The sequence below is a fragment of the Chiloscyllium punctatum genome, chromosome 3, assembly GCF_047496795.1.
Source record: "Chiloscyllium punctatum isolate Juve2018m chromosome 3, sChiPun1.3, whole genome shotgun sequence".
NCBI lineage: Eukaryota > Metazoa > Chordata > Chondrichthyes > Orectolobiformes > Hemiscylliidae > Chiloscyllium > Chiloscyllium punctatum.
In genome coordinates this window covers 80,884,798-80,909,628 of record NC_092741.1, presented here as the reverse complement: position 1 = coordinate 80,909,628, position 24,831 = coordinate 80,884,798, and the positions used below count along the sequence as shown (strand labels likewise).

At 41.1% G+C, this 24,831-nt stretch overlaps 1 protein-coding gene across 1 annotated transcript in view; it reads right to left on the bottom strand.

The window, feature by feature from the left end:
• lama4 (laminin, alpha 4) overlaps positions 1 to 24,831 on the bottom strand; it is a 173,070-nt gene that overhangs the window by 54,063 nt on the left and 94,176 nt on the right. The window contains exons 18-24 of the mRNA XM_072555716.1: positions 24,495 to 24,611; positions 22,016 to 22,198; positions 19,504 to 19,643; positions 16,568 to 16,744; positions 16,287 to 16,432; positions 14,198 to 14,360; positions 12,137 to 12,270 (exon numbers count right to left, since the gene is read on the bottom strand). Coding sequence (XP_072411817.1) covers positions 12,137 to 12,270; positions 14,198 to 14,360; positions 16,287 to 16,432; positions 16,568 to 16,744; positions 19,504 to 19,643; positions 22,016 to 22,198; positions 24,495 to 24,611 — 1,060 coding nt within the window. The remainder of the gene's footprint in view (positions 1 to 12,136; positions 12,271 to 14,197; positions 14,361 to 16,286; positions 16,433 to 16,567; positions 16,745 to 19,503; positions 19,644 to 22,015; positions 22,199 to 24,494; positions 24,612 to 24,831) is intronic.

The window sequence follows — 24,831 nt, the reverse complement described above, 5'->3', positions numbered from 1 at the left end:
AATCCCCCCCAAACCCATGGCCAGCCCAGTGTAGTTTCTCTAGTCTGCCTCCACTGCTAGTATATCTTCGGAGGGTTGGTGTGGACTTGTTGGGCTGAAGGGCCTGTTTCCACACTAAGTAATCTAATTTAATCTAATCTTTCCTTAGATAAGGGAACCAAAACAGTTCACAGTATTTTAGGTGTGCTCGTACAAGTGTCTTGTTTTACAATGAATTCCCTAGTTTTATACTCCATTCCCATTTTAATAAAGGTCAACTTTCTATTTGCCTTCCCCTGTTCAACAGGTATACTAGCTTTTTGTGATTTTTGCACGAGGACTCCCAAATTCCCTTGTGCTGCAGCTTTCTCTACTTAAATAACAACTCAGCTCCTCAGCTCCAAAGTACAAAACCACACATTTTCCCACATTATATTCCAAGTGCCTAGCTTTTGCCTACGTACTTAATCTGGTTATATCTCACTGCAGAATCTTTATGTCATCTTCACCACTTGCCTCTCCACCTTTCTTTGTATCATCCACAAATTTGGTGACAATACATTTACCTCCCTCATCCAATACATTAAAACACACTAGAGTAAATGTGGCCTCAGCAGTGAATCCTGTTGCACTCCACTAGTTAGTTATAAGCTGCCCTCCTGAGAATGTCCCATTGTCCCAACTCTGTCACCTACTAAGTTACCATTCGTCTATCCATTCTAATATACCATACCCAATCTCCTCCAACACCATGGGCTCATAGCTTATTAAGTAGCTTAACTTGTGTTAACTTATCAAGTGCCTTTTTAGAAACCAAATATATTAGATTCACTGGTTCGCCTTTATTGATCCTGCTTGTTAGCTCTTCAAAAGATTCTAATACTTTTGTCAGGCAATGATTTCCCCTTCTGACTCTGACTGATTATATTATATATTTCCAAATGTTCAACTATTAGATAATTTATAATAAACTCCAACATTTTCTCAATAACAGATGTTAAGATAACAGTGATACAGCTTCCTGCATGTGTGTCGCATTGCCATTTTGAATCAGGGCGTTACATTTGTAGTTTTTCAGTCCGCCGGGACTTTTTCAGAATCTAAGGAATATTGGAAGATTACTATTAGTGAATCCACTATCTCTACAGCTGTTTCCAATAATATCCAAGGCTGCATCCCATCAAGTCCAAGCTGTATTCGTCTTTAGCCCCATCACTTTCCCCAATACATTTTCTCTAGTAATTGTTACTGCATTTACGTCCTCCCTCCTTTTCCCCTTTATGATTTAGTATTTTTGGAACGCAATTTCATGTCTTCTACTGTGAAGATAGATGAAAAGTATTTGTTCAATTCCTCTGCATTTCATTACTTCTCCAGTCTTGTTCTCTGATGGACCTATGTTCATATTGTCTTTCTCTGCTTTTTTTGAATTTTAAGAAGCTTTCACTGATATTATTTGTGACTTTATCCTCAAAGTTTATTAACTCCCTTTCTTGGATAATCTAACATTGTTTTTTAAAAATTTCCCAGTTCTCTGCCTTACCACTAATCTTTGACGTGTTGTATGTTTGGTTTCTCTTTCAATTTGATGCTATCCCTCTCTCCCCTTTATAAATCTTGGTTGGCTTATCTTTTCCTATTATCCTTCTTCTTCATTGAGATATTACTTTGTTGTGAACCATAAAATTGCCTGAAACATTTGTCATTAAAAACAAAGACAGTTGAGGAATAAACTCCTTTCCCAGTCCACTCCAGCCAACTTTGCTCTCATTCATGTGTGCAATTATTCTTATGTTAAGTTTAGCACAGTTGTTTCTAACCCAACCTTCTCTCCAACTGAATATAAATCCTGCCACGTAATCAAAAATGTTTTCTGAGGGATCTTTTTGTTCTGAGATCATTAATTAAACCTGCCTTACTGCACATTACTAGATCCAAAATGGCGTGATCCCTGGTTGGATCCACAACAATTGTTCTAAGAAACTGCCTCAAATACACACAAATATTTCTAAAATGTGACTACCTCTGACAATTGGATATTCTCAATATACATGAGCAATAGTGGTCGGAGACTTGCTAGTTAAGTGCACAGAGAAGTTTCTGTGGCCATGTTTGAAACTTCAGGATGGTGTGTTGCCTCCCTAGTGCCAGAGTCAAGAATGTCTCTCAGCAGGCTGTAAGTTTGTTCGCTGAGCTGGCAGGTTTGTTCTCAGATATTTCATCACCATGCTAGGTAACATCATTAATGAGCCTCTATTGAAGCGTTGATGTTCTGTCCCACTTTCTATTTGTGTGTCTTGGTCTCTTAAGGTGGGTGATACAATTTCCAGTTCTTTGTCTCAGAGGTTGCTAAATGGGGTCCAAATCAATGTATTTATTGATGGGATTCTGGTTTGAATGCCAACCCTCTTGAAATTCCCATGCATGTCTTTGTTTAGCCTGTCCTAGGATGGATATGTTATCCCAGTCGAAGTGGTGTCCTTCTTCACCTGTATGTAAGGATACTAGTGATAGTGAGTCATGTCTTTTAGTGGCTAGTTGCTGTTCATGTAGCCTGGTGGCTAGTTTTCTGCCTGTCTATCCAATGTGGTTTTGTTCCAGTCCTTGCATGGTATTTTGTAAATGACTGGGTATAGGATCCTTTAGGTTCATTAGTAGCTGTTTCAGTGTGTTGGTAGGTTTGTGGGATACTATGGTGCCAAGGGGTTGGAGTAATCTGGTGGTCATCTCCGAGATGTTTTTGATGTATAGTAATGTGACTTGAGTTTCTGGGTGTGTTGTGTCTGCTTGTTTGGGTTTGTTGTTTACCAACACACTGAAACAGCTACTGATGAAGTTAAAGGACCCTAAACCAACAACCAGCAAAACAAATGTCATTTAGAAAGTACCATGCAAGGATTGTAACATCGGACAGACAGGCAGAAAATTAGTCACCAAGATACACAAACACCAACTAGCCACCAAAAGACATGACCCACTATCACTAGTATCCTTACATACAGATGAAAAAGGACACCACTTTGACTGGGAAAACACATCCATTCTAGGACAGGTTGAACAAAGACACGCACAGGAATTCCTAGAGGCCTGGCATTCAAACCTGAACTCAGTTAATAAACACATTGATTTGGACCCGATTTACCAACCTCTGAGAAACAGAAAGTGGGACACATCACGAACGCTTCAACAGAGGCTCACTGATGATGTTACCTAGCATGATGACGAAATGTCTGAGAACAAAGCTGCCAGCTCAACGAGCAAACTTACAACCTGAACTTCAACCTGAGCTACAAAATCTTCTCAAAAATCACAAACATCTCCAAGCAGTTGCATGAAATTCTTAAGGAAGAGGATAAGCAGTCAGAGGTCGTGATGAACACTGGTACCAATGACATAGGTAGGAAGAGGGGTGAGATGCTACAGAGTGAGTACAGGGAATTAGGAAAGAGGGTTAACAGTAGGAACCCGAGGACAGCAATCTCTGGATTACTACCAGTGCCACTTGCTAGAAAAGCAAGGAATACAAAGATAGGAGAGATGAATACATGGCTAAGCAGCTGATGTGGGGGCAGGGTTTCAGGTTCTTGGATCATTGGGACATTTTCTGGGGCAAATGGAACGGGTTGCACCTCGACAGCAAGGGAGCCAATATTGCTGCACAGAGGTTGGCTATTGCTACTTGGAATGGTATAATCTCGAATGGCGGGGGCTTGAACCACAGCAGCAGGCAAGTGGAGGGATTGAGGGGAAGGTGGATATTAAAACCATTATATCAGAAAGAACGGGCAAATAGAGACAGGTAATTGAACACTAATGGGCTGAAGTGTGTTTATTTCAATGCAAGGAGTATTATGGGTAAGGCAGATGAGCTTAGACCCTGGACGAGTACATGGGATTATGATGCTGTGGCCATTACAGAGACTAGGGTGAGAGAGGAACAGGACTGTCTGCTCAATGTTCCAGGCTTTGTTGATTTAGATGATAGAGAGGAAAGTAAAACAGGTGGAGGAGTTGCATTATTAATCAGGGAGAATGTTACATCTGCCCTCAAAGAGGACATTCTGGAGGGCTCATCCATTGAGATAATATGTATAGAGCTCAAAACTCAAATGGGTGCAATCACTCTGATGGAATTATACTATCGGGTTCCCAACTACCATTGAGACATCGAAGAAAAAATATGCAGGGACATTATGGAAAGACGCAATGAAAAGAGTTGTCACTGTGGGTGACTTTACCTTCCCCAATATTGACTGAGACTCCCTTAGAGCAAGAGGGTTAGACGGAGCAAAATTTGTTAAGTGCATCCAGAAAGGTTTCTTGAAACAGTATGTGGATAGCCCAACTGGGGGGGGGCATTTTGGACCTTGTATCAGCTAATCAGCCTGGCCAGGTGACTGACCTATCAGCGAGAGAGCATTTTGGAAACAGTGATCATAACTCCTTAAGTTTTATGATAGCTATGAACAAGGATAAGTCAGGACCACGTGGGAAAATACTAAATTGGATGTGGGTGGGATCCTAAACGAGTACTTTGTATGAGTATTCACCCAGGAAAAGGATATGGAGGATAGTGAGATTTGTATGGAGCATGCTAATATGCTGGGGCATTTTGTGATCAAAACAGAAGTGGTGTTGGATCTCTTGAAGAGCAACACAGTGGATACATCTCCAGGGCCCGATGGTATCTACCCCAGGTTACAGACAGAGACAAGAAAGGAAAGGAAATATCTGTGAGCTTAATCAAGATCTTGGTATCCTTGCTAGTCACTGGAGTGGTCCCAGAGAACTGGCAAGTAGCTAATGTTGTTCCTTTTTTCAAGAAGGGAAATAGGGATAATCCAAGAAACTATAGACAGGTGAGTCTCACATCGGTGGTTGGGAAACTATTGGAGATAATTCTTAGGGATAGGATTTATGCACATTTGGAAAAGCATGACCTAATTAGGGACAGTCAGCATGGCTTTGTGTGGGGTAGGTTATATCTTACTAACTTGACTGATATTTTTGAGGAGGTGATGAAGGTGATCAATGAGGGTGGAGCAGTGGATGTTGTTTACATGGATTTTAGTAAAGCTTTCAACAAGGTCCCTCATAGTAGGCTCATTCAGAAGATTAAGATGTTTGGGATCCATGGTGACCTGGTTGCATGGGTTCAGAATTGGCTTGCCCATAGAAGGCAGAGGGTAAGGGTAGAATGGTGGTTTTCAGACTGGAGATCCATGATTAGTGGTGTTCTGCAGGGATCTGCACTGAGACCTCTGCTGTTTGTGATATACAGAAATGACTTGGATGAAAATGTAGTCGGGTGGGTTAGTATGTTTGCAAATGATACAAAGATCGGTGGAGTTGTGGATAGTGTAGAAGACTGCCAAAGGATATAGCAGGATACAAATCAGTTGCAGAAATGGGTGGAAAAATGGGAGATGAAGTTTAATCTGGGTAAATGTAAGGTGTTGCACTTTGGGAGATCAAATATTAAAGAAAAGTATATGGTTAATGGCAGGACTCTGAGCAGCACTGATGTTTAGAAGGATCTTGGGATTCAAGTCCACAGCTCCCTGAAACTGGCAACGCAAGTAGATAGGGTGGTAAAGAAGGTGTGTGGCATGCATGCCTTTATTAGTCAGAGAATTGAGTACAAGAGTCAGGATGTTGTAGCTTTAGAAGACTTTAGTCAGGCCACACTCAGTATCATGTTCAATTCTGGTCTCCCCATTACAGGAAGGATGTGGAGGCTTTGAAAAGGATAGAGAAGAGGCTTATTAGGATGCTGCCTGGATTAGAAGGTTTGAGCTACAAGGAGAGACTAGAAAGACTCAGGTTGTTTTCTCTTGAGTAGCAGAGGCTGTGGGGAAACCTGAGAGAAGTTTGTAAAATCATGAGATGCACAGATAAGGTCGATAGTCAGAATCTTTCTCCCAGAGTTTGAAATGTCTAATACTAGGGGGCATGCATTTAAGGTGAGAGGGGTAAGTTAGGTCTTGAGGAGTGTTGCTGAACAAAGAGACCTTCGAGTTCAGGTTCATAGTTCCTTGAAAGTGGAGTCACAGGTAGATAGGGTAGTAAAGGAGTTTGGTATAGTTGTCTTTAATGGTCAGTGCATTGAGTATAGGAATTGGGTGGTCATGTTTGGCTGTACAGGGCATTGGTTAGGCCACTTTTGGAATATTGTGTCTCCCTGCTATAGGCAGGATGTTGTGAACCTTGAAAGGGTTCTGAAAATAATCACAAGGATGAAGCCAGGGTTGGAGGGTTTGAGTTAAAGGGAGAGACTGAATAGGCTGGGGCTCTTTTCCCTGGAGCATCAGAGGTTGAGGGGTGATCTTATAGAGGTTTATAAAATCATGAGGGGCATGGATAAGGTAAATAGATAAGGTCTTTTCCCCAGGGTGGGGATGTCCAAAACGAGAGGGCATAAGTTTAAGGAGAGAGGGGCAAGGTTTAAAAGGGACCTAAGGGGCAACCTTTTCATGCAGAGGGTGGTGCGTGTGTGGAATGGGCTGCCAGAGGAAGTGGTGGAGACTGGAACAAATACAGCATTTAAAAGGCATCTGAGTGGTTATACGAATAGGAAGGGTTTGGAGGGATATGGGCCGGGTACTGGCAGGTGGGATGAGGTTTATTTAGAATATCTGGCCGGCATGGACAAGTTGGACTGAAAAGTCTGTTTCTGTGCTGTATAATTCTATGAGACATGAGGGCAGTTTTTTTTTACACAGAGTGTGACAGGAGTCTGGAACTCACTGCCAGGGATAGTGTTGGAGACAGATACGATAAGGGCATTTAACCTACTTTTAGATAAGGAATGGAGGGATATGGACCAAGGGCAGGCAGAAGAGATTAATTTAATTTGGCGTCATGTTCAGCACAGCATCATGGGGCGAAGAGCCCATTCCTGTGCTGCACAGTTCTATATTCTACATAAAGATTAAAGTTAACCATGATAAATGTACAGGCTTTTTTTCACATGCCCTCATTATCTCAGGATTCACTCTGTCCTATAATATAGTTGCTGTTAAGGAGCCAATAGTTTACATCCACCAGTATCTTTCTCCCCTTATCTCTTATCTCTACCTACCTGGTGACTACATATTCTAATGTAAGATTTCTTGCTTTTGAACTTTTCCTACCCTTTACTAACAGTGATATCTCACCAAACTTCCCTCTTGCTCATCCTTGTGAAAAATCACATAAACCTGAATATCTATTTCCCAACTTTGACCACCTTGTAACCATAACAGCTGTAAGATTAAACCAATTAACCTTTATATGTGCTGTTAATTCATTACTTTTATTCCAAACACTACAAAGTATACTTCTTCAATTCTAGATTTGATTAAAATAGACCCTGGCTCCACATGCACACCTAAATTATTAATGTGTCTGCCAATTAATAGTAGGGAGCGTGCTCACAATTTTTAAAACTAGTTTTCAAAGGTGAAGGGCTAATGGTGGCGGGGGTGGGGGGGGGGGGGTCACGAGCACTGACACAACAGCAGCCCCAATAGCCAAGGTGAGAGCTGTTGGTGGAAGAAAGAGAAACAACTTTAGTAAAGGGCAACCACTGAATAAGAGACCAGTTCATCATTTAAATCTCAAATGGCCACAATTGCTTGTCTTTGATTGTGGAGGAGCAAAACTGCTTTGGGACAGCCAATTGCCCGAGTTGTGGTGTGACCAAGCCAGGTATGGGTGGGAAGGGTCTTCTGTGGGATTAATCATGGGCCCCACCTTTCTAGTTGTGTTGCTACATCTATTGATCTATGTCTTTTTTTTAACAAATTCAAATCATGAGAGGTGTGTGTTGCTGACCGGCCCAATATTTATTGCCTGCCTCTAGAAGTTTTGATATGATGTTTTGGCCTGATGTACATAACCCCTATGCCAATTGGAAACCTTTGTTTACAGGGGAAAATGGCCTCAATCGGCTACCTGTGGGTGAATAGCAATTCTGACCCTGAGAAAGGTGGACACTGGATCTCTAAACAATGAGGGTAGAGAAATAGTAATAGGGAACAAAGAAATGGCAGAAGCATTGCAATGGTATTCGAGATCAGCCTTCAGAGTGGAAGCACCAGGAGCACACCAGAACTTCAGGAGAATCAGGGGTAGGGGTGAGTGTAGTGGCCAACATTAAGGTGCAAGTGTTGGGGAAGCTGAACGGTGGAGGTGAATTTGAAGGTGGATAAATCACTCAGATCAGATGTCCTCCAGGCTGGAGTTCTGAAGGAGATAAATGAGCAGACTGTGGAGGCATTGGTGGTGATCTTTCAGGAATCATTGGAGTCTGGCAGCATTCCAGAGAACTGGAAAATGGCTAATGTATTCTCCCCCTTCCCCATTTAAGAAGGGAGTGAGATGGAAGATGAGAAATTATAGACCGGACCTCAGTCATTGCAAAATTGTAAGAGTCCATTGTTCAGGATGAGATTGCAGCATACATGGAAATGCATGATCAAATAGGGCTCAGTCAGCTTGGCTTCATCATTGATAAATCTACAAGAATTCTTTGAGAAGGTTCCGAGCAAGTTAGACAACGGAGAGCCAATGGACATGATCTATTTGGTTTTCCAGAAGGCCTTCAACAAGATACTACACAGGAGTTGCTAAATAAGAAAGGAGCCCATGGTGTTAGGGACAAGGTACTGGCACGGATAGAGGATTAGCTGACTGGAAGAAGTGGAGATAAAGGGTTCTTTTTCAGACTAGCAGCTGGTGACTAGTAGAGTTCCTCAGGGATCTGTTTTAGGACCACAACTATTCACATTATACACTGATGTTATGAATGAAGTAACAGAGGACACTGTTGCAGATGACACAAAGATAGGTACAGAGACTGGTACTGTCGCGGAAGCGGGAAGGCTGCATAAGGACTTCGGCAAAGAAATGACAGATGGAATACAAAATGGGAAAGTGTGAGGTGTTGCACTTTGATAGGAAGGGAAGAGGTACAGATTATTCTCTAAATGGGGAAAAGCGTCAGAAATCTGAAACACAAAGGGTCCTATTTCAGGATTCTTTTAAGGTTGTCCAAGCACGTTTAGCTGGCAGTTAGGAAGGCAAACGCAATGTTGGTACTTGTTTCAAGAGGGCTGGAGTACAAGAGCAGAGATGTACTGCTGAGGATGTAGAAGGCACTGGTTAGACTGTATTTGGAATACTGTGAATGGTTTTAGGCTCTGTATCTAAGGAAGGATGTTCTGCCAGAGAACATTTCCAAGAATGTTCCCCGGGAATGAAAGGATTGTCATGTGAGGAGTGGTTGACACCTGTGGGTCTGTACTCAATGAAGGTTAGAAGAACGATGAGGGATTGTACTGAAAGTTAGAGAATAATGAGGTGCCTGGATCATGTGGATATGGAGAAAATGTTTCCACCAGTTGGGGAGACTGGGATCGAAGGGCACAGCCTCAGAGTGAAGAGATGACCCTTTAGAACTGAGTTAGGGAGGAAATTGTTCAGCCAGATGGTGATGAGTCTGTGGAACTCCTTGCCACAAAAGGCTGCAGAGGTCGAGTCATTGAATGTCTTTAAGACAGAGATAAATAGGTTCTTGATCAGTAAAGCGAACAAGGTCTACAGGGAGAAGACAAGAGAATGACGTTGAGATACATATTAATCATGATTGAATGGTGGAGCAGATTTGATGGGCTGAATGAGTTAAGATTAGAGTGGCGCTGGAAAAGCACAGCAGTTCAAGCAGCATCCGAGGAGCAGGAAAATCGATGTTTCGGGCAGGTGGAGAGATAAATGGGAGGAGGGTGGGGCTGGAAAGAAGGTAGCTAAGAGTGCAAGAGGTGAATGGAGCTGGGGAATGAAGGTGATAGGTCAGAGAGGAGAGTGGAGGGGATAGGTGGGAAGGAAGATTGGCAGGTAGGACAGGTCATGAGGATAGTGCTGAGCTGGCAGGTTGGAACTAGGGTAAGGTGGGGGGAGGGGAAATGAGGAAACTGGTGAAGTCCACATTGATGCCTTGGGGTTGAAGTGTTCTGAGGCAGAAGATGAGGCGTTCTTCCTCCAGGTGTCAGGCAGTGAGGGAGTGGCAATGGAGGAAGCCCAGGACCTGCATGTCCTTGGCAGAGTGGGAGGGGAGTTGAAATGTTCGGCCATGGGGCGGTGAGGTTGATTGGTGCAGGTGTCCCAGAGATGTTCCCTAAAGCGCTCTGCAAGAAGGCGTCCAGTCTCCCCAATGTAAAAGGAGACTGCATCGGGAGCAACGGATACAATAAATGATATTTGTGGAAGTGCAGGTGAAACTCTGATGGATGTGGAAGGCTCCTTTGAGGCCTTGGATGGAGGTGAGGGAGGAGGTGTGGGTGCAGGTTTTGCAATTCCTGCGGTGGCAGGAGAAGGTGCCAGGAGGCGCGGGTGAGTTGGTGGGGGGCGAGGACCTGACCAGGTAGTACATAGGGAATGGTCTTTGCGGAAAGCAGATAGGGATGGGGAGGGAAATATATCCCTGGTGGTGGGGTCCATTTGTAAGTGGCGGAAATGTCGGCAGATGATGCGGTTTATGCGGAGGTTGGTGGGGTGGAAGGTGAGGACTGGGGAGTTCTGTTCTTGTTATGGTTGGAGGAGTGGAGTTTCACACACATTCCACACCGACATTAAATTCACCTGGACCATCTCTGACACCTCCCTCCCCTTCCTGGACCTCTCCCTCTCCATCAACGACGACTGACTCAACACTGACATTTTTTACAAACCTACCAACTCCCACAGCTACCTGGATTACACCTCTTCCCACCCTATCTCCTGCAAAAATGCCATCCTGTATTCCCAATTCCTCCACCGTATCTTCTCTCAGGAGGACCAGTTCCGCACAGAACACACCAGATGGCCTCCTTCTTTAAAGACCGTAACTTCCCCTCCCACCTGGTTAAAGATGCCCTCCAACACAATTCATCCGCACCCCGCACCTCTGCCCTCAAACCCCACCTCGCCAACCATAACAAGGACAGAACCCCCCCGGTCCTCAACTTACGCCCCACCGACCTCCGCATAAACTGCATCAGCCGCCGACATTTCCGCCACCTACAAACGGACCCCACCACCAGGGATATATTTCCCTCCCCACCCCTTTCTGCTTTCCGCAAAGAACGTCCCCTCTGTGAATACCTGGTCAGGTCCATGCCCCCCCAACAACCCATCCTCCTGCCTGGCACCTTTCCCTGCCACTGCAGGAATTGCAAAACCTGCTTCCACACCTCCCCACTCGCCTCCATCCAAGGCCCCAAAGGAGCCTTCCACATCCATCAAAGTTTCACCTGCACTTCCACAAATGTCATTTATTGTAGGCGTTGCTCCCGATGCGGTCTCCTCTACATTGGGGAAACTGGACGCCTTCTTGCAGAGCGCTTTAGAGAACATCTCCAGAACACCTGCACCAATCAACCCCACTGCCCCATGGCTGAACATTTCAACTCCTCCTCCCACTCTGCCAAGGACATGCAGGTCCTGGACCTCCTCCACCACCACACAGTCACCGCCCGATGCCTGGAGGAAGAACGCCTCATCTTCTGCATCAGAATACTTCAACCCCAGGGCATCAATGTGGACTTCACCAGTTTCCTCATTTCCCCGCCCCCCCCACCTTACCCTAGTTCCAACCTGCCAGCTCAGCACCATCCTTATGACCTGTCCTAACTGCCAATCTTCCTTCCCCCCATCCTCTTCACCCTCCTCTCTGACCTATCACCTTCATCCCCCAGCTCCATCCACGTATTACACTCTTCACAACCTTCTCTCCAGCCCCACCCTCCTCCCATTTATCACTTCACCCCAGAGGCTCCCTGTCTCATTCCTGATGAAGGGCTCCTTCACGAAACATCAATTTTCCTGCTCCTCAGATGCTGCCTGACCTGCTCTGCTTTTCCTGCACCACTCTAATGTTGACTCTGATCTCCAGCATGTGCAGTCCTCACTTTCATCTCAATGGGCTGAATGGCCTAACTCTGGTCCTATGTCTTATGGTCTTATTTACCTCTTCAAAAGTAGATGACGACATGAACTGGACAATTGCCAATGGTGAGAAACTGTGGGTCCAGTAGACTCTGATCTCAATCCTAAGGCCAACTGAAGAGGTTACCTCTGGTATTAAAAAAGTGAAAACATTATACTTTGCCGAAGTGTACAGATGTAATGATCAGTTCACCTTGTACAGGGTCGCTCAGCTGTTGTGTTCAGGTTGTATGTCCGTTTGAAGTTGTAGAGGCTTATTATGTCATCATTAAGTGTTGCCAGTTCTATACAGCCGACAAAGCCTGGAAAGTTTAAGCTGGCAGGGAGCTATGACAAAGAAGAGAGGAAAATGCTTCTGTTCAGATGAATCCATTAATTTGCAAAACAATGCCATAACCTTATGAAAGGCTAGGTGCAGAAAGTGAGTTTTATATAATATTATGTTGTCAAGCTCTTGCTGTAACCTTTACCAGAACATAATGTTTTTTTCTGTCAAGAGGAATATCCTGACAGTTTAACAAGAAGGACAGTGCATGACTCAGTACAAATAAATTATATAATTTTGTAGGATAACATTAGACTAACATCTCCATAAAGTGATGCTGTGCTTGCTTCTTTCTATAATCTTATTGAATATTTGTTGTGCTTATTAGACTCCATTTTTCTTTCTGGCCTCATTGCTGAAGGCTGGGCCATAGACTTCCATTGGATTGGTTGATGAACAGCAAACATATAACAGCAGAGAATGGGGTGTAGACCCTTCAGCCAATCATGTCTGTGCCAACCACGATGTTATTCTAAACTAATTCTAACTGCCTGTATATGGTCTGATTCCTTTTATTTCCTGTCTGTTCATGTGTCTGTCTGGATGTGCCTTAAACATAGCTATTGTAAATGCTTCTACCTCTTTCCCTAGCGGTACAGTTCAGGCACCTACCACTCTCTGTTCAAAACATTTCCTTGCATATCTCCTTTTAGCTTCTTCCTGCTCACTTTAAACTGTATCAGCTTTCGGTGGGATGCTCTTCGGAGGGTTAATATGGACTTGGTAGGCTGAATGGCCTGCTTCCACACTGAAGGGATTCCATGATTCTTCCATATTACAGCTGCAATAAGACTTGCTAAATTGTTGCTTATTGACAAAGTATTGGAGTGGTTTATTTTGTGCAAGGCGGCTGACTAGGAGACTTAGTACCTGCCCTCAGGCATTTTAGAAGAATTTCGAGGCTAGTAACCATCTTCGTTAACCACATTGAAAATGAACCTTACAGGGGCAACACATCCTTCTGTGAAATTCAATCCTAAACTTGGCCTCAGTTTGGAGAAAATAACTTGATATTTAAATTTCATTCACTCCTGGAGAAAATCGTAAATCGGTATTTAAAAAGTAATTTCATTTGACTTGGAGCTGATGTCAGTTTCTTGAACTTAACGAGCTTATGACAGCACCAATATATGAGCTATTTAACTACGTTGAATAAATAGTAACTTGAAAAAAAACCTATTTATTATCCCTATGAGAATTAAGTGCAAGACTATTAAATAAACTCTTAACACTCCCAAATTTTACACAGAATAGGTATTATGAACAAAAAGAAAAAAAAGCAAAGCACAGGAGGAGATAGTACATGATCAATGTGCCTGTCATCTAACCAGACCATCTGAGCAATATTGATGTCTGCTACTGAAAGCACACATTGTAGTGACAGTACTTCATTAATTTTCAGTCAATCAAAAAGTACCGCATTTGCAATAAAGCAATCCAGTTGAAGAAATTGGAAGAATTCCCTGGAAAGAGGCTTGAGAACAAAGGACAAATAACTCAAGAGTATTGGGAAAAATCAGAAGACTAAAATAATTACTTTTGAATTCTACTGGTTTGACTGGTGTAACAAAAGATGCTACAGCAATTAAAGACTATTACTGTCTTGAACACACTTTGATGAAGTTCACCAAGTTTATCAACATTTAAAATACAGGTGACTGCCATAAGCGTGGGTCCATTTACTGCGGTTTCAGTTCCCGTGGTTTACTGCAGCCCGATCATATTACATGGAACTTTCCAGAACCAGCGACCAGAGGACTGCCGGGGAGGTATAATCCCATTTTAAAAATGTGTTTGCTACTATTCACAGTTTTAGGCTTCAGCGTTAGGTGCTATTGGGTAGTGGGAGACTACTGTATTAACATCTTTAAAAGGAAAATACATTGCAAGTTTAAAGCGCAGTCTGAGAATTGACTCAGTTTGGCGTACCTGGAAATCTGGAGGTACTCCTCCCAAATAGAAAACCATGTTATCAGCTTCCAGATCTAGTAGAGAATCATTGCCTTCACTTGCTCCTTTCTGGATAAATTTTTGCTCTTCTGTGCTACCTGGGCTAGGTACAGTTAGTTGTATTTTTCCATGCCTTCCAACTCTACCAGAAAGGAAAAGAACATGATGAAAATCATATTGATAATATCCTGCTTTGCTTTTGTTAACTTCTGAAATATTTGTCAGTTAAGAATAAATCATTAAGAGTTGTTGTCAACCACTGAATGTGATCTACAAATACAGAAAAGGGCTCTTCAGCCCACTGAGACTTTGCCAGCCACTTCTGGCAGTTAACTATTCTAATCCCATTTTCCATGCTCCACAGCCTTCTTAAATGTTATAGGGTTTTCTGTTTTTATTACTTTTAAATGCAGTAAGTTCTAAATTCCCACCACTCATTCAGCAAAAATACACTTCTTCACAACCCTCTATCTTGCTGCTCCTTCTGATTGGTGAGGCCATGGTTAATGTCCATTTGACACTTCACTCAAGTTTATTTTTAATTCAATCTGACTTTCCAATTTGTTTTACTCTTGATGTTAGGTTAGGCTAGATTGAAATTCTCCAATCGGAGAATGTTCAAGATTTAGGCATTCTTGGCAAAAACTACATTTTATTGTCCATATGTAATTGTTCCTGGGACAATGAGACTCTTCTACGCTTTCATATGGGTGCATATTTGACAAAAGCAGGGGAGTTCTCTCAGTGTCTTGGCCAGAATTCATCCCTCAAACCATACTACTAAACTGGATTAGACATTAGCAGGTTCCGATTGGACCCTTCTGTGTGTGAGTTGTCTGCCATGTTTATTATTCTGCAGCAAACACACTTGAAACAAACGTACCTTACTGGCCTTGAAGTTTCTTTGGTCATTCCGAGGTTACAAAAGACCCAGTATAAATGCATTTTCTTTAATGAGACTTAAGTGCTCCCATAATGTTGTAAAGTAAGGATTGAAGAATGTTCATTCACCAGTGAAAATGGCACAGTAATATATGCTCAAGTCAGATCAGGGTGTGATTGCTTGAGGAACTTGGAACTGATATTGTTCACATGTATCTACTGCCATTCTGCGAGAGGTCACCTGCAACAGGGTTAGGGTTAGGGTCTGGGAGATGTTGCTACAGAAAACTTTACAAGTTACTGCAGCGTAGTGGGCATTTAGGCCAGTGATGCAATGGTATATTTTCATTTTTCTTGCCCAGTGGTAACCTGCCAGTGTGAAATCAACTGCTCATATTAGAACATTCCTAATTTTTCTAAGATTCAAAATTAACTTTCTATTGCATTTGAATAAAAACAAGCTGGGTCTTTATTGGTATCACTATGTATTGTCTTAATACTATGTGAACAATGATGATTGAACATTTATCATTGGAGCTAAGTATTTTACTGATTGGGGAATTGTGACAATTTGTAAACATTTCTTATATTTTTCCTGTGATGGGGGAGTCCCTGTCTGTTCCACTAAGTTTCTTCAATACAACGTATACGTTGATTTTCTACATTCCAAATGCAGTTCACCCTCTTCTTGCCACGTTTAAACTGGTCTCATTGTGATTATTCCTCCTACTCCCACAAAACTTTGTGAAGGTGAACTCCGAAAGAGCTCTTTAAGCATTTTAATTTGCTCAATTTGCTGTGGGAGAGTTGACTAGCCTGTCCTCCCATTGACCATCTCTTACCCTCATGAAGTGGACTGGAAGCAGAGACAGCAGATTGACACACAAGCTATCACTCTATTCTTTTTTTGGTTACCAAAGCTCATTTCTGACCCTTCAAGTCATAAAGATTCTGCCTCCACATGTTTTAACCCTGAGTTCAAAAACTGCACTACCCATCCCGGCTTGTTTCATTTTCTGACAAAAGAAATATCTGGATAAGGGATGAACTGAACAGAAAAACCGGAAAACAAAAATGTTCGTCATTGCTCAGATTCATGTGACAGTTAATACCAGAAAGTTATTATAGTTTGAATTATTTTCACGAAAACATACTTTGACCATAACAGAGATCAGAAGGGAGTTACCTTTCTACTTTGATTAAATTGAAGTAGTTTGGCCAGGTGCTAACTGGCTTTGAGTTCAAAGGAATCTCAACATCTCCATTTCCAAGATTGTGGACATAAACTAAGTTGTCATTTTTAACACACAAACCAATGTAATCTTGTCTTCCCTGGAACACAGCAAAAAATAAATTTGCAAATGTAAAACTTAATCCAGTCTGTTCAGCAGAATTTTGAATGCATTAAAATTCCTTGTGTACAATACCATTCTTTGGACTGTTACAGTAAGACCAACATGCTCTTACATTTTTGTTTCCAAGGTACATGATGAATCTGTCTTTGTTGGCATCCTGAGCTTGTTCACTTAATGAAGGAACTCGCATGAACAAACTCAATGAAGTAAAAGACTTGAGCTCTTCCAAGTTTGCTTTTGGATGAAGTTCCACTGCAGATTGGCCATCAAATTTCATGGAAACTTGAACCTGAAGTGAACAAAGGGAAATCATTTGCTTCTTAAACTGATACTGTCAGTCAATTTATACACCCATGGATTATAATTAAATAACAGGTAAACAGTGGACATGATTTCCCCCTCTTTGGAAGTGGTGAGAGAGGTGGTGAGAAGAGGATATAATTGAGTGAGTTTCTTTTGGTGAAAAGGTCATCCCTTCTTACCACATCACAAATTAAGTTTTGAGCAGAAGGGTCCACAGGCATTCTTCACAACCTGCCACCAATTAAGGCCCTTAGCTAAACAATAAATAGACACTTTCCATCTTCCATGATCACCAACCTCTCTGGTGGGTGCCAAGGGTTGGCACAAGCAGACCTGCTTATTGGCTTAGGGATGAAAGTGTATAGGAGAAAGTGAGGACTGCAGATGCTGGAGATCAGAGCTTAAAAATGTGTTGCTGGAAAAGCGCAGCAGGTCAGGCAGCATCAAAGGAACAGGAGAATCGACGTTTCGGGCATAAGCCCTTCTTCAGGAATGAAGAGGGTGTGCCAAGCAGGCTAAGATAAAAAGGTAGGGAGGAGGGACTTGGGGGAGGGGCGTTGGGAATATGATAGGTGGAAGGAGGTTAAGGTGAGGGTGATAGGCCGGAGAGGGGGTGGGGGCGGACAGGTCAGGAAGAAGATTGCAGGTCAACAAGGCGGTGCTGAGTCTGAGGGCTGGGACAGAGAAAAGGTGGGGGGAGGGGAAATGAGAAAGCTGGAGAAATCTGCATTCATGAAAGTGTATTGCAACCTGGGGGAAATCTGAGACATGGATGGACAGGAAAGAGGTAGATTCTGAAACTCAAACCCCCTCTCCTTGTAGCTTCCACCTCACGAAAATAATATAAAAAGTACTTAACTCAACGTTGAATCAACAAGGTTTCGGCCACAATTACAGACTTTGGGACTAAGAAGCTGCCAGCCTCTGACTCATCAGGGATGACAGTTTCAAGGTCTGTGTTTTGAATAGAAACTCACCCACTTTTCACCTGTCAGCTCCTAATGTGATTATTGGAGAATGATTGGATGAGTTTCCTCAGCAGTGTTTGTGTTTTTTCGGTTAACACCATACATACTTGCCCCTATACTTTAAACAAAAAAATGAAAAACTCTGCCTTTTGTTTGTGCAAAAGAGAGGAAATCTCTAGTGATTGATTTGTAATCATACTGGGAGTCAAATCTGAAGCCAAATCTTAGCCTTACCAGTTGCTCCACGTTAGTATAAGGCAGTGATGGGCAACAGAAGCTGATAAAACAAAACAGCTTTAGTGAAGCCTATCACTGAGGATTTTTGATGCTATTCAAAGCCGTCAACTTCACCAAATTAAAGGAAAAGGCTGAGAGAATAGTGGAAATTCAGTAAAATAATATGCAGCATGTTTAGTATAAATAATTATATTCAGTTGGTTGTTGTGGTTCTGTTCGCCGAGCTGGGAATTTGTGTTGCAGACATTTTGTCTGGTCAGCTATCCTTAGTAGCCACACACGCAGATGACAAGCAACATGAGTTCGACTGGGACAACACTACTATTATAGGACAAGCCAAACAGAGAACAGCCAGGGAATTCCTAGAGGCATGGCACTCATCCACAGATTCTATCAACAAACACATCAACCTGGACCCATATACCGGCCACTGCAGCTGACAGCTGGAACGGACAACCGGAAGCGGCAGAGACAAACTACTATAAATGCAGGAGGAAACAACACAGAAGCGTTTCACAGGAGGCTCCCAAGCACTGAGGATGTCACCTAGACAGGGGACAAAACGTCTGCAACACAAATTCCCAGCTCGGTGAACAGAACCACAACAACAAGCAACTGAGCTACAAATCTTCTCACAAACATTATTCAGTTGGTTTTATTGAAATTTGAACTGCTCTGAATGCCATAACTAAAATTTAATATGAACTTTTAGCATCAATTTTAATTCAATGTGCTCAGATAGGGTTAGGATTGGGATCCGAGGTTAGGATTGATGTACTCAGTTATGTGGTGCCAGGGAGACACACTCCACGTGGAAAGTTTGTCATGAAGCCTGGATCATGTATACTTAATTCAGAATATGCTGTCACTTAACAACTCTATTAACAACGAGCTACAAATTGGAATATTAAATTATAAAAATGGCTACATCCATGAAATAAATCACTAGTGCTCTACTAAAGACTTTCCATTCATAAGGATTCCATAATGGTGGAAAATTTTATCTTATCTCAAAAGCCATTGACTGACACTCCCTACTTGTAACACATGTTGCAAATTTTTCCTAGAGTGTATTTAGCAATACATTTTCTCAAAATAACTAAAAGAATAGGATTTGGAGGTGCCAGTGTCGGACTGGGGTGTACAAAGTTAAAAATCACAGAACACCAGGTTATAGTCCAACAGGTTTATTTGGAGGCACTAGCTTTTGGAGCACTGCTTCTTCATCAGTGGCTGTCAACTAAAAGATAGGGTTATTGTTCTGAGATACTCACTTTCTGTGCTTTAAATTAGCTTGAAATAAGGTGAATACTAATGAAAACAAAACATGCTGAAGAAACTCAGCAGGTCTGGTTGTATCTGTAGAAAGAGAAGAACCATACTGAACATTGAAACTGTTTCTCTCCCCACAGATGCTGAGTTTTTACAACACTTTGTTTTTGTTTCAGATTTCCAACATTCACAGCATTTTGCTTTTGATTAAGACAAACATGGTGCTTGAATTATTCTACCATTAACTTGAGTGAGTAGGTCTTCTCACCTTGCTGGCCACATTGCGTGTCTGTGCAATGAGTTCTCGAATTCGCAGAATACTGGCAGAAATATTGCTGGCTGGCTTTTTCTGTTCCACGATTCGAAGTTTGTCCAAGAGTTTTGGAACTATTTCTGTCAAATTTTTCACTGGAAATACAACAGCAATATAACATTGAAAAGCTGCACAAATTCAAAGGATTATCCCATGTAAAGCAGAAGGCTGTACTTTTCTCATTTTACCATTACAGCCATGATTAACTGAATATTCCAGTTAAAAAAAACTATTCATATAGCAAACATCAGAAAATAACTAGATATTAGACAAGCATAATAATTTTGGAAAGCTTAGTATGACAGTAAATATAAAGAGATATAATAGCCAAAAAATGACTAACATATGAGGAATTCTGATGTGCAACATAAAAACATTTGCACTTTTAGCAACCTAATCCAGTAATGGAAACCTTTGGGCTTATTTCAATTGACAACAAGACCTGTCAAATGGAGCTGTCAAAAACAGTTGTGAAAGCTTTTAAAATTCCTACATTTTAAAATCTTTGAAAAAGATGTCTGGACCTTTTAAAAAAAAATGCTTGCTACTTCATAGAAAATAAGCACAAGAGTTTTCATTTCTTGATTACTGCTGTACAGCTGATTTCACTCCCATCCATTATCACAGTGCTATTCCTTCTATTTCATGGTTGATTGACAACTACAACTGGCTGGGGTTAGGGCCACGATGGGTTATCTTTATGGGACAAGGGGATTTTGCGAAAGGGTGAGGGGTGAGCATACATGGGAGGTACCATGTTTTTAAATTAAACCTCAAAAGCACCAGTACACTGAGCCAGTCTTTTATGTAGCCCACTGTTATACCTAAATATTCACAGATATGTAGTATTACATAGGCCACTATTCTTTGCAAAAAAACAATGGAGAAAAATTGCACCTGCTTCAAGTCACAAAAACAGGTGACAGCCTTTCTAAGGTTTATTTCTCATGGCAATGTCTTGATATCAACCTAACTGGTGTGAAATTTAATCAAAGCTTAACAGGTAAATGTGGCACCTTTACCAATCAGAATCCCTTGGCAACCAATCAGCTCTCTCCTCTCATACAGGATACATATTGCTCTCCACCTTTTTGCATTTTTACAAACTGTCCTGATATGTTCAAAATGAAAAGCTTTGAAATAATGTCTTTTCTCAGTAACACCAAAATTTGTACTACCAATTTATAGACCTTCAATTTATAATTGGTGCATGAATTCAAAACTTAATAACACACTTTCATTTTTATCTTAGGATTAAATTAATTCAACAGTAAATTGTCAATGTCTGCCAGGGAGGCAGTCGGTAGTGGCTTGATTATTATGCTGTTCCATGTATTACCGATAAAGAATTTCCTAACTTCCATGATATCATTCCCATATTTCTTTTACATTATTTTTATTCGTTAATATGATATGGTAAAGCCAGCATTGATGGTCCACCTCTAATTGCCAGTGAAAAGGTGGTGACGAGTCACCTACTGTCTACCTAAATGCAAGGAAGACTGGAATAGAATAGAAAAGTGTTTACTGTCAATGCACTCAAATGAGTGTGGTGAAAAATTTGTAATGTCACCTCTTGGCACCACCTTAGTTACAGGGTGCTTAGGTGCAGATATGGTGTTGTCACAGATTGAAGTAATAAAAATTAAAAATGCTAGAATAGGAATACAGAGTTTAAATAGTCCAGAGCAGGAACTGATTCGTTAGAACATTTCAGCAGGCAGTTAAGAGTCAATCACATTTCTGTGGTTTTGCAGTCACTAAAAAACCAGATTGTATATAAACATTAGATTTCCTTCTATGAAAGTGCATTAATAAACCAAATGGATTAAAATGACAATTCAGTGATTCATGGTCACTGTAATTCCGCCTGCTTTTCTTAAATTCCAGATTTCTTTAAATAAGTAGACTTGAATTCTCCACCTGCTGTGGTATAATGCAAATTCATGTCTCCAGGCCAGCAATGGAACCATTACATTTCTGGTGGCTCAGTGGTTAGCACTGCTGCCTCACAGCACCAGGGTTCCAGGCTTGGGTGACTGTCTGTGTGGAGTTTGCACATTCTCCCCATGTCTGTGTTGGTTTCTTCCCACAGGCCAGGGGAATTTGCCATGCTAAGTTGCCCCTAGTGTTAGCTGCATTAGTCAGAGGGAAGTGGATCTGGGTGGGTTACTCTTCGGAGGGTTGGTGTGGACTTGTTGGGCCGAAGGCCCTGTTTCCACTCTGTAGGGAATCTAATCTAAAATTATACACTTGCAACCTCTCAGAATTTCTTTTTAACGGTCAATTTAGGACTGAAGAAATATTACAATTTGAATTCTCATTATTTGAAATTCTAATGGCAGGCTCTTGTCTTTGCAGTTTGTAAACTCTGAAGTCACATCATTTTACAAAGTTTTGAGTTTCTTTCTAAGTATGAAAGGATATGAAATAGGAGTTGTATGATAACCACTCAACCATCCTGTACCTGAGTCACCAGCTGAGCTCACTGTCTTCTTGAAAGCAGTCCCATCTTCAGCAGAAGCACTTATATTCTGAGGCCAGCCTTTCAAAAACTCATCCATATCATTTACAGCCTGCAGGACCATTTCAGCAGTGTCTTTTGCTTCTTCTGCAATTAGCTTTGATTGGTTGAACTGGTTCTTATTACCTAAAATATTTACATATGTTAAAATTTGCACTAATTTTCCATCATGATTTATAATGAGTTCCATCATTTTTTTTAGAGTGATCCTTAATAGGGATGTCACTTTCCGTAGTCTGACCACTCTAATCTCAGAGACATAATCAGACAAAAACTGTGCAATCTACTCATCAATACCAATCATGAAAAGTGAGTTAATAGAATTCTGTTTCTTGACATATTTAAATTATATTTCAAAATTACTGATGCCTACTTAGTCCTGGAATGATTTGGAGATTTGGTGATTTATACTTGAAAGAAGTGAAACTATCACTGTATTCTAAAAGATGAAAGGCTTAACAGACAATCAATTTTTCAATGTATAATTTCAGTTACATCACACTGTAAATTTTTGCTATAAATTCTGTGTTACGATCGAGCCCTTCACTATCACCTGATGAAGGAGCGTCGCTCCGAAAGCTAGTGTGCTTCCAATTAAACCGGTTGGACTATAACCTGGTGTTGTGTGGTTTTTAACTTAGTCCTGGAATAACCTTCCATAAGCCTAAGATCCTGTTTAGGTTTTATTTACACTTTGTTCATCACATATAAATGTAATCAAGTATTGTCATTAGAAGTGACATTCATAGATATTGAGTAAGAAAATGGTTAAAATTGGGAATTGGATAATAAAAACTAAGAAACAGAAGCAGGAATAGGCCATTTGGCTTTGAGCTTTCCCAATCATTTGATAAGATATTGGCTGATCTAATTACGATCAAAGCTCCATTTTTCTGCCTGCCTTCCTTAGCCCTTGACTCTCTTGTTGATCAAAAATATGTCCAATGTAGCCTTGAATATATTCAACAACTCAGCATCCACTGCTCTGTGGGAAAGAGATTTCCAAAGATTAATGACCCTCAGAGAAAACAAATTTCCTCATCATGATCTCAAACAGAATAGCTCTTACTTTTAGCCTTTAGTTCTAGATTCCCAATGAGGAGAAACATCATTTCAGCATCTACCCTCCAAACCTACACAGAATGTTATGTGTCTTAATAGATCACGTCTTATTTATTCTCAAGGTCAATGAGTATAGGCCAAACATGTTCAGCTGTTCACAAGACAATCACTTCAGGAATCAACCCAGTGAACCTTCTTTGAACAATTTCTAATGCAAGGGTAGCCCTCCTTAACTAGGAAAACCTAAATCACATTCCCACAAAATGCCCTGTGAAAACTTCTCTACACTCATACTCCATCCTGCTTGCAATAAAGGCCCATTAACGTTAGGGTCCATTACCTTTTTAACATTGGAAGGTAATGGATAAGGCAGAGGGAATCAGGGACTTCAGGGAGAATAGGACTAAAGTGAATAAACAAGTAGTTACCAAAGAAGCAAATGGACAGTCAGTTACAGAAGCAGAAACAGAAGAATGTGCATTGGTATAAAACAGAAGGTTAATGACAATACATGAATTGGTGAGTTGAGACAATAAAGGCATCAAAATAATGTTCTTAAATCATGTGAATTCATCCAGAAAAAATGTTTCATCCATCGAAAGGATTCTATAAAACAAAAAAAAATGTTGTGCCAAACACTAATTGACTTATATTGTCTTTGACCTGTGATTTTACTTTATTCTTTAGGCACTGGTACAGTGTCAGTGTCAAAAATACAATAATGGCATGGGGAAATAGATACTCGTAGGCTGATGGCGAGGCTGTCTGAATGAGATGGCTTGTCCCAGTGAAGATGGATATCCGTTGATGTTAAAAGTAACCACTGCAAAACTTTACTAAAATCATACACATTGTGCAAGGGCTTTAGGATCCCAGAGCTACCTTATGATGATGTAATGTGCTACTTCCCCCTCATGGCATAAATAATACAATGTGGAAAGAGTGAACTAGATTCAACTAGATCTGAAGAGAGAAGTTCATTTAGATAACAGCCTCTTCACAATGGAACAGTAACAGAGCCAGTGCGTCTCAGATTACTCTGTATAATTGTATGTAGTGCGATAAATAGAATTCTATAGAAGCTGAAGTTTGAAGAGATTTCTTGACTTCGCATTCTCCTCATCTGACTTGTCTTGAACCCAAATTTAGATATGGCACAAAAACTACAAAAGGATACCAATCTTTGCTGAGACACATCACATACTCAACAGTAACAGCACAGAAGATTCCGACCTGGCTTCAAACTCTGAGTCCAGTAACAGTAAATCTTCCCATCCCTAACTGTTTTGTAAGATTAAAGTTGCAAGATGAATGAAAATTGTTGTACCTTAATGAAAATTATATTTGCAGAAGTACTTACTTGGCTCAATCAATGCTAACTGGTTTACAGCATTTTGTAAACGGTTTACTGTGTAATTTTTCTTGCCAATTACTGCATCCACATGGCGCCTGGTATCCTGAAAAGTGGTCTTATCATCTGTAGGAAGTTAACAAAATAGACTTAAGTTACAACAAATTCACAATGAGCACTTAAAGTTAACATAGAGGTGTATTAAAGTAGATCAATTGATAGCACACATTGAACAGAATAAACATGATTTGATCACTATTATGGAGACATGGCTATGGGGTAAGAAGAATTGAGCTCTGAATATTAGGTGGTATACAATAGTAAGATGAGTAAGACATTATGTTAG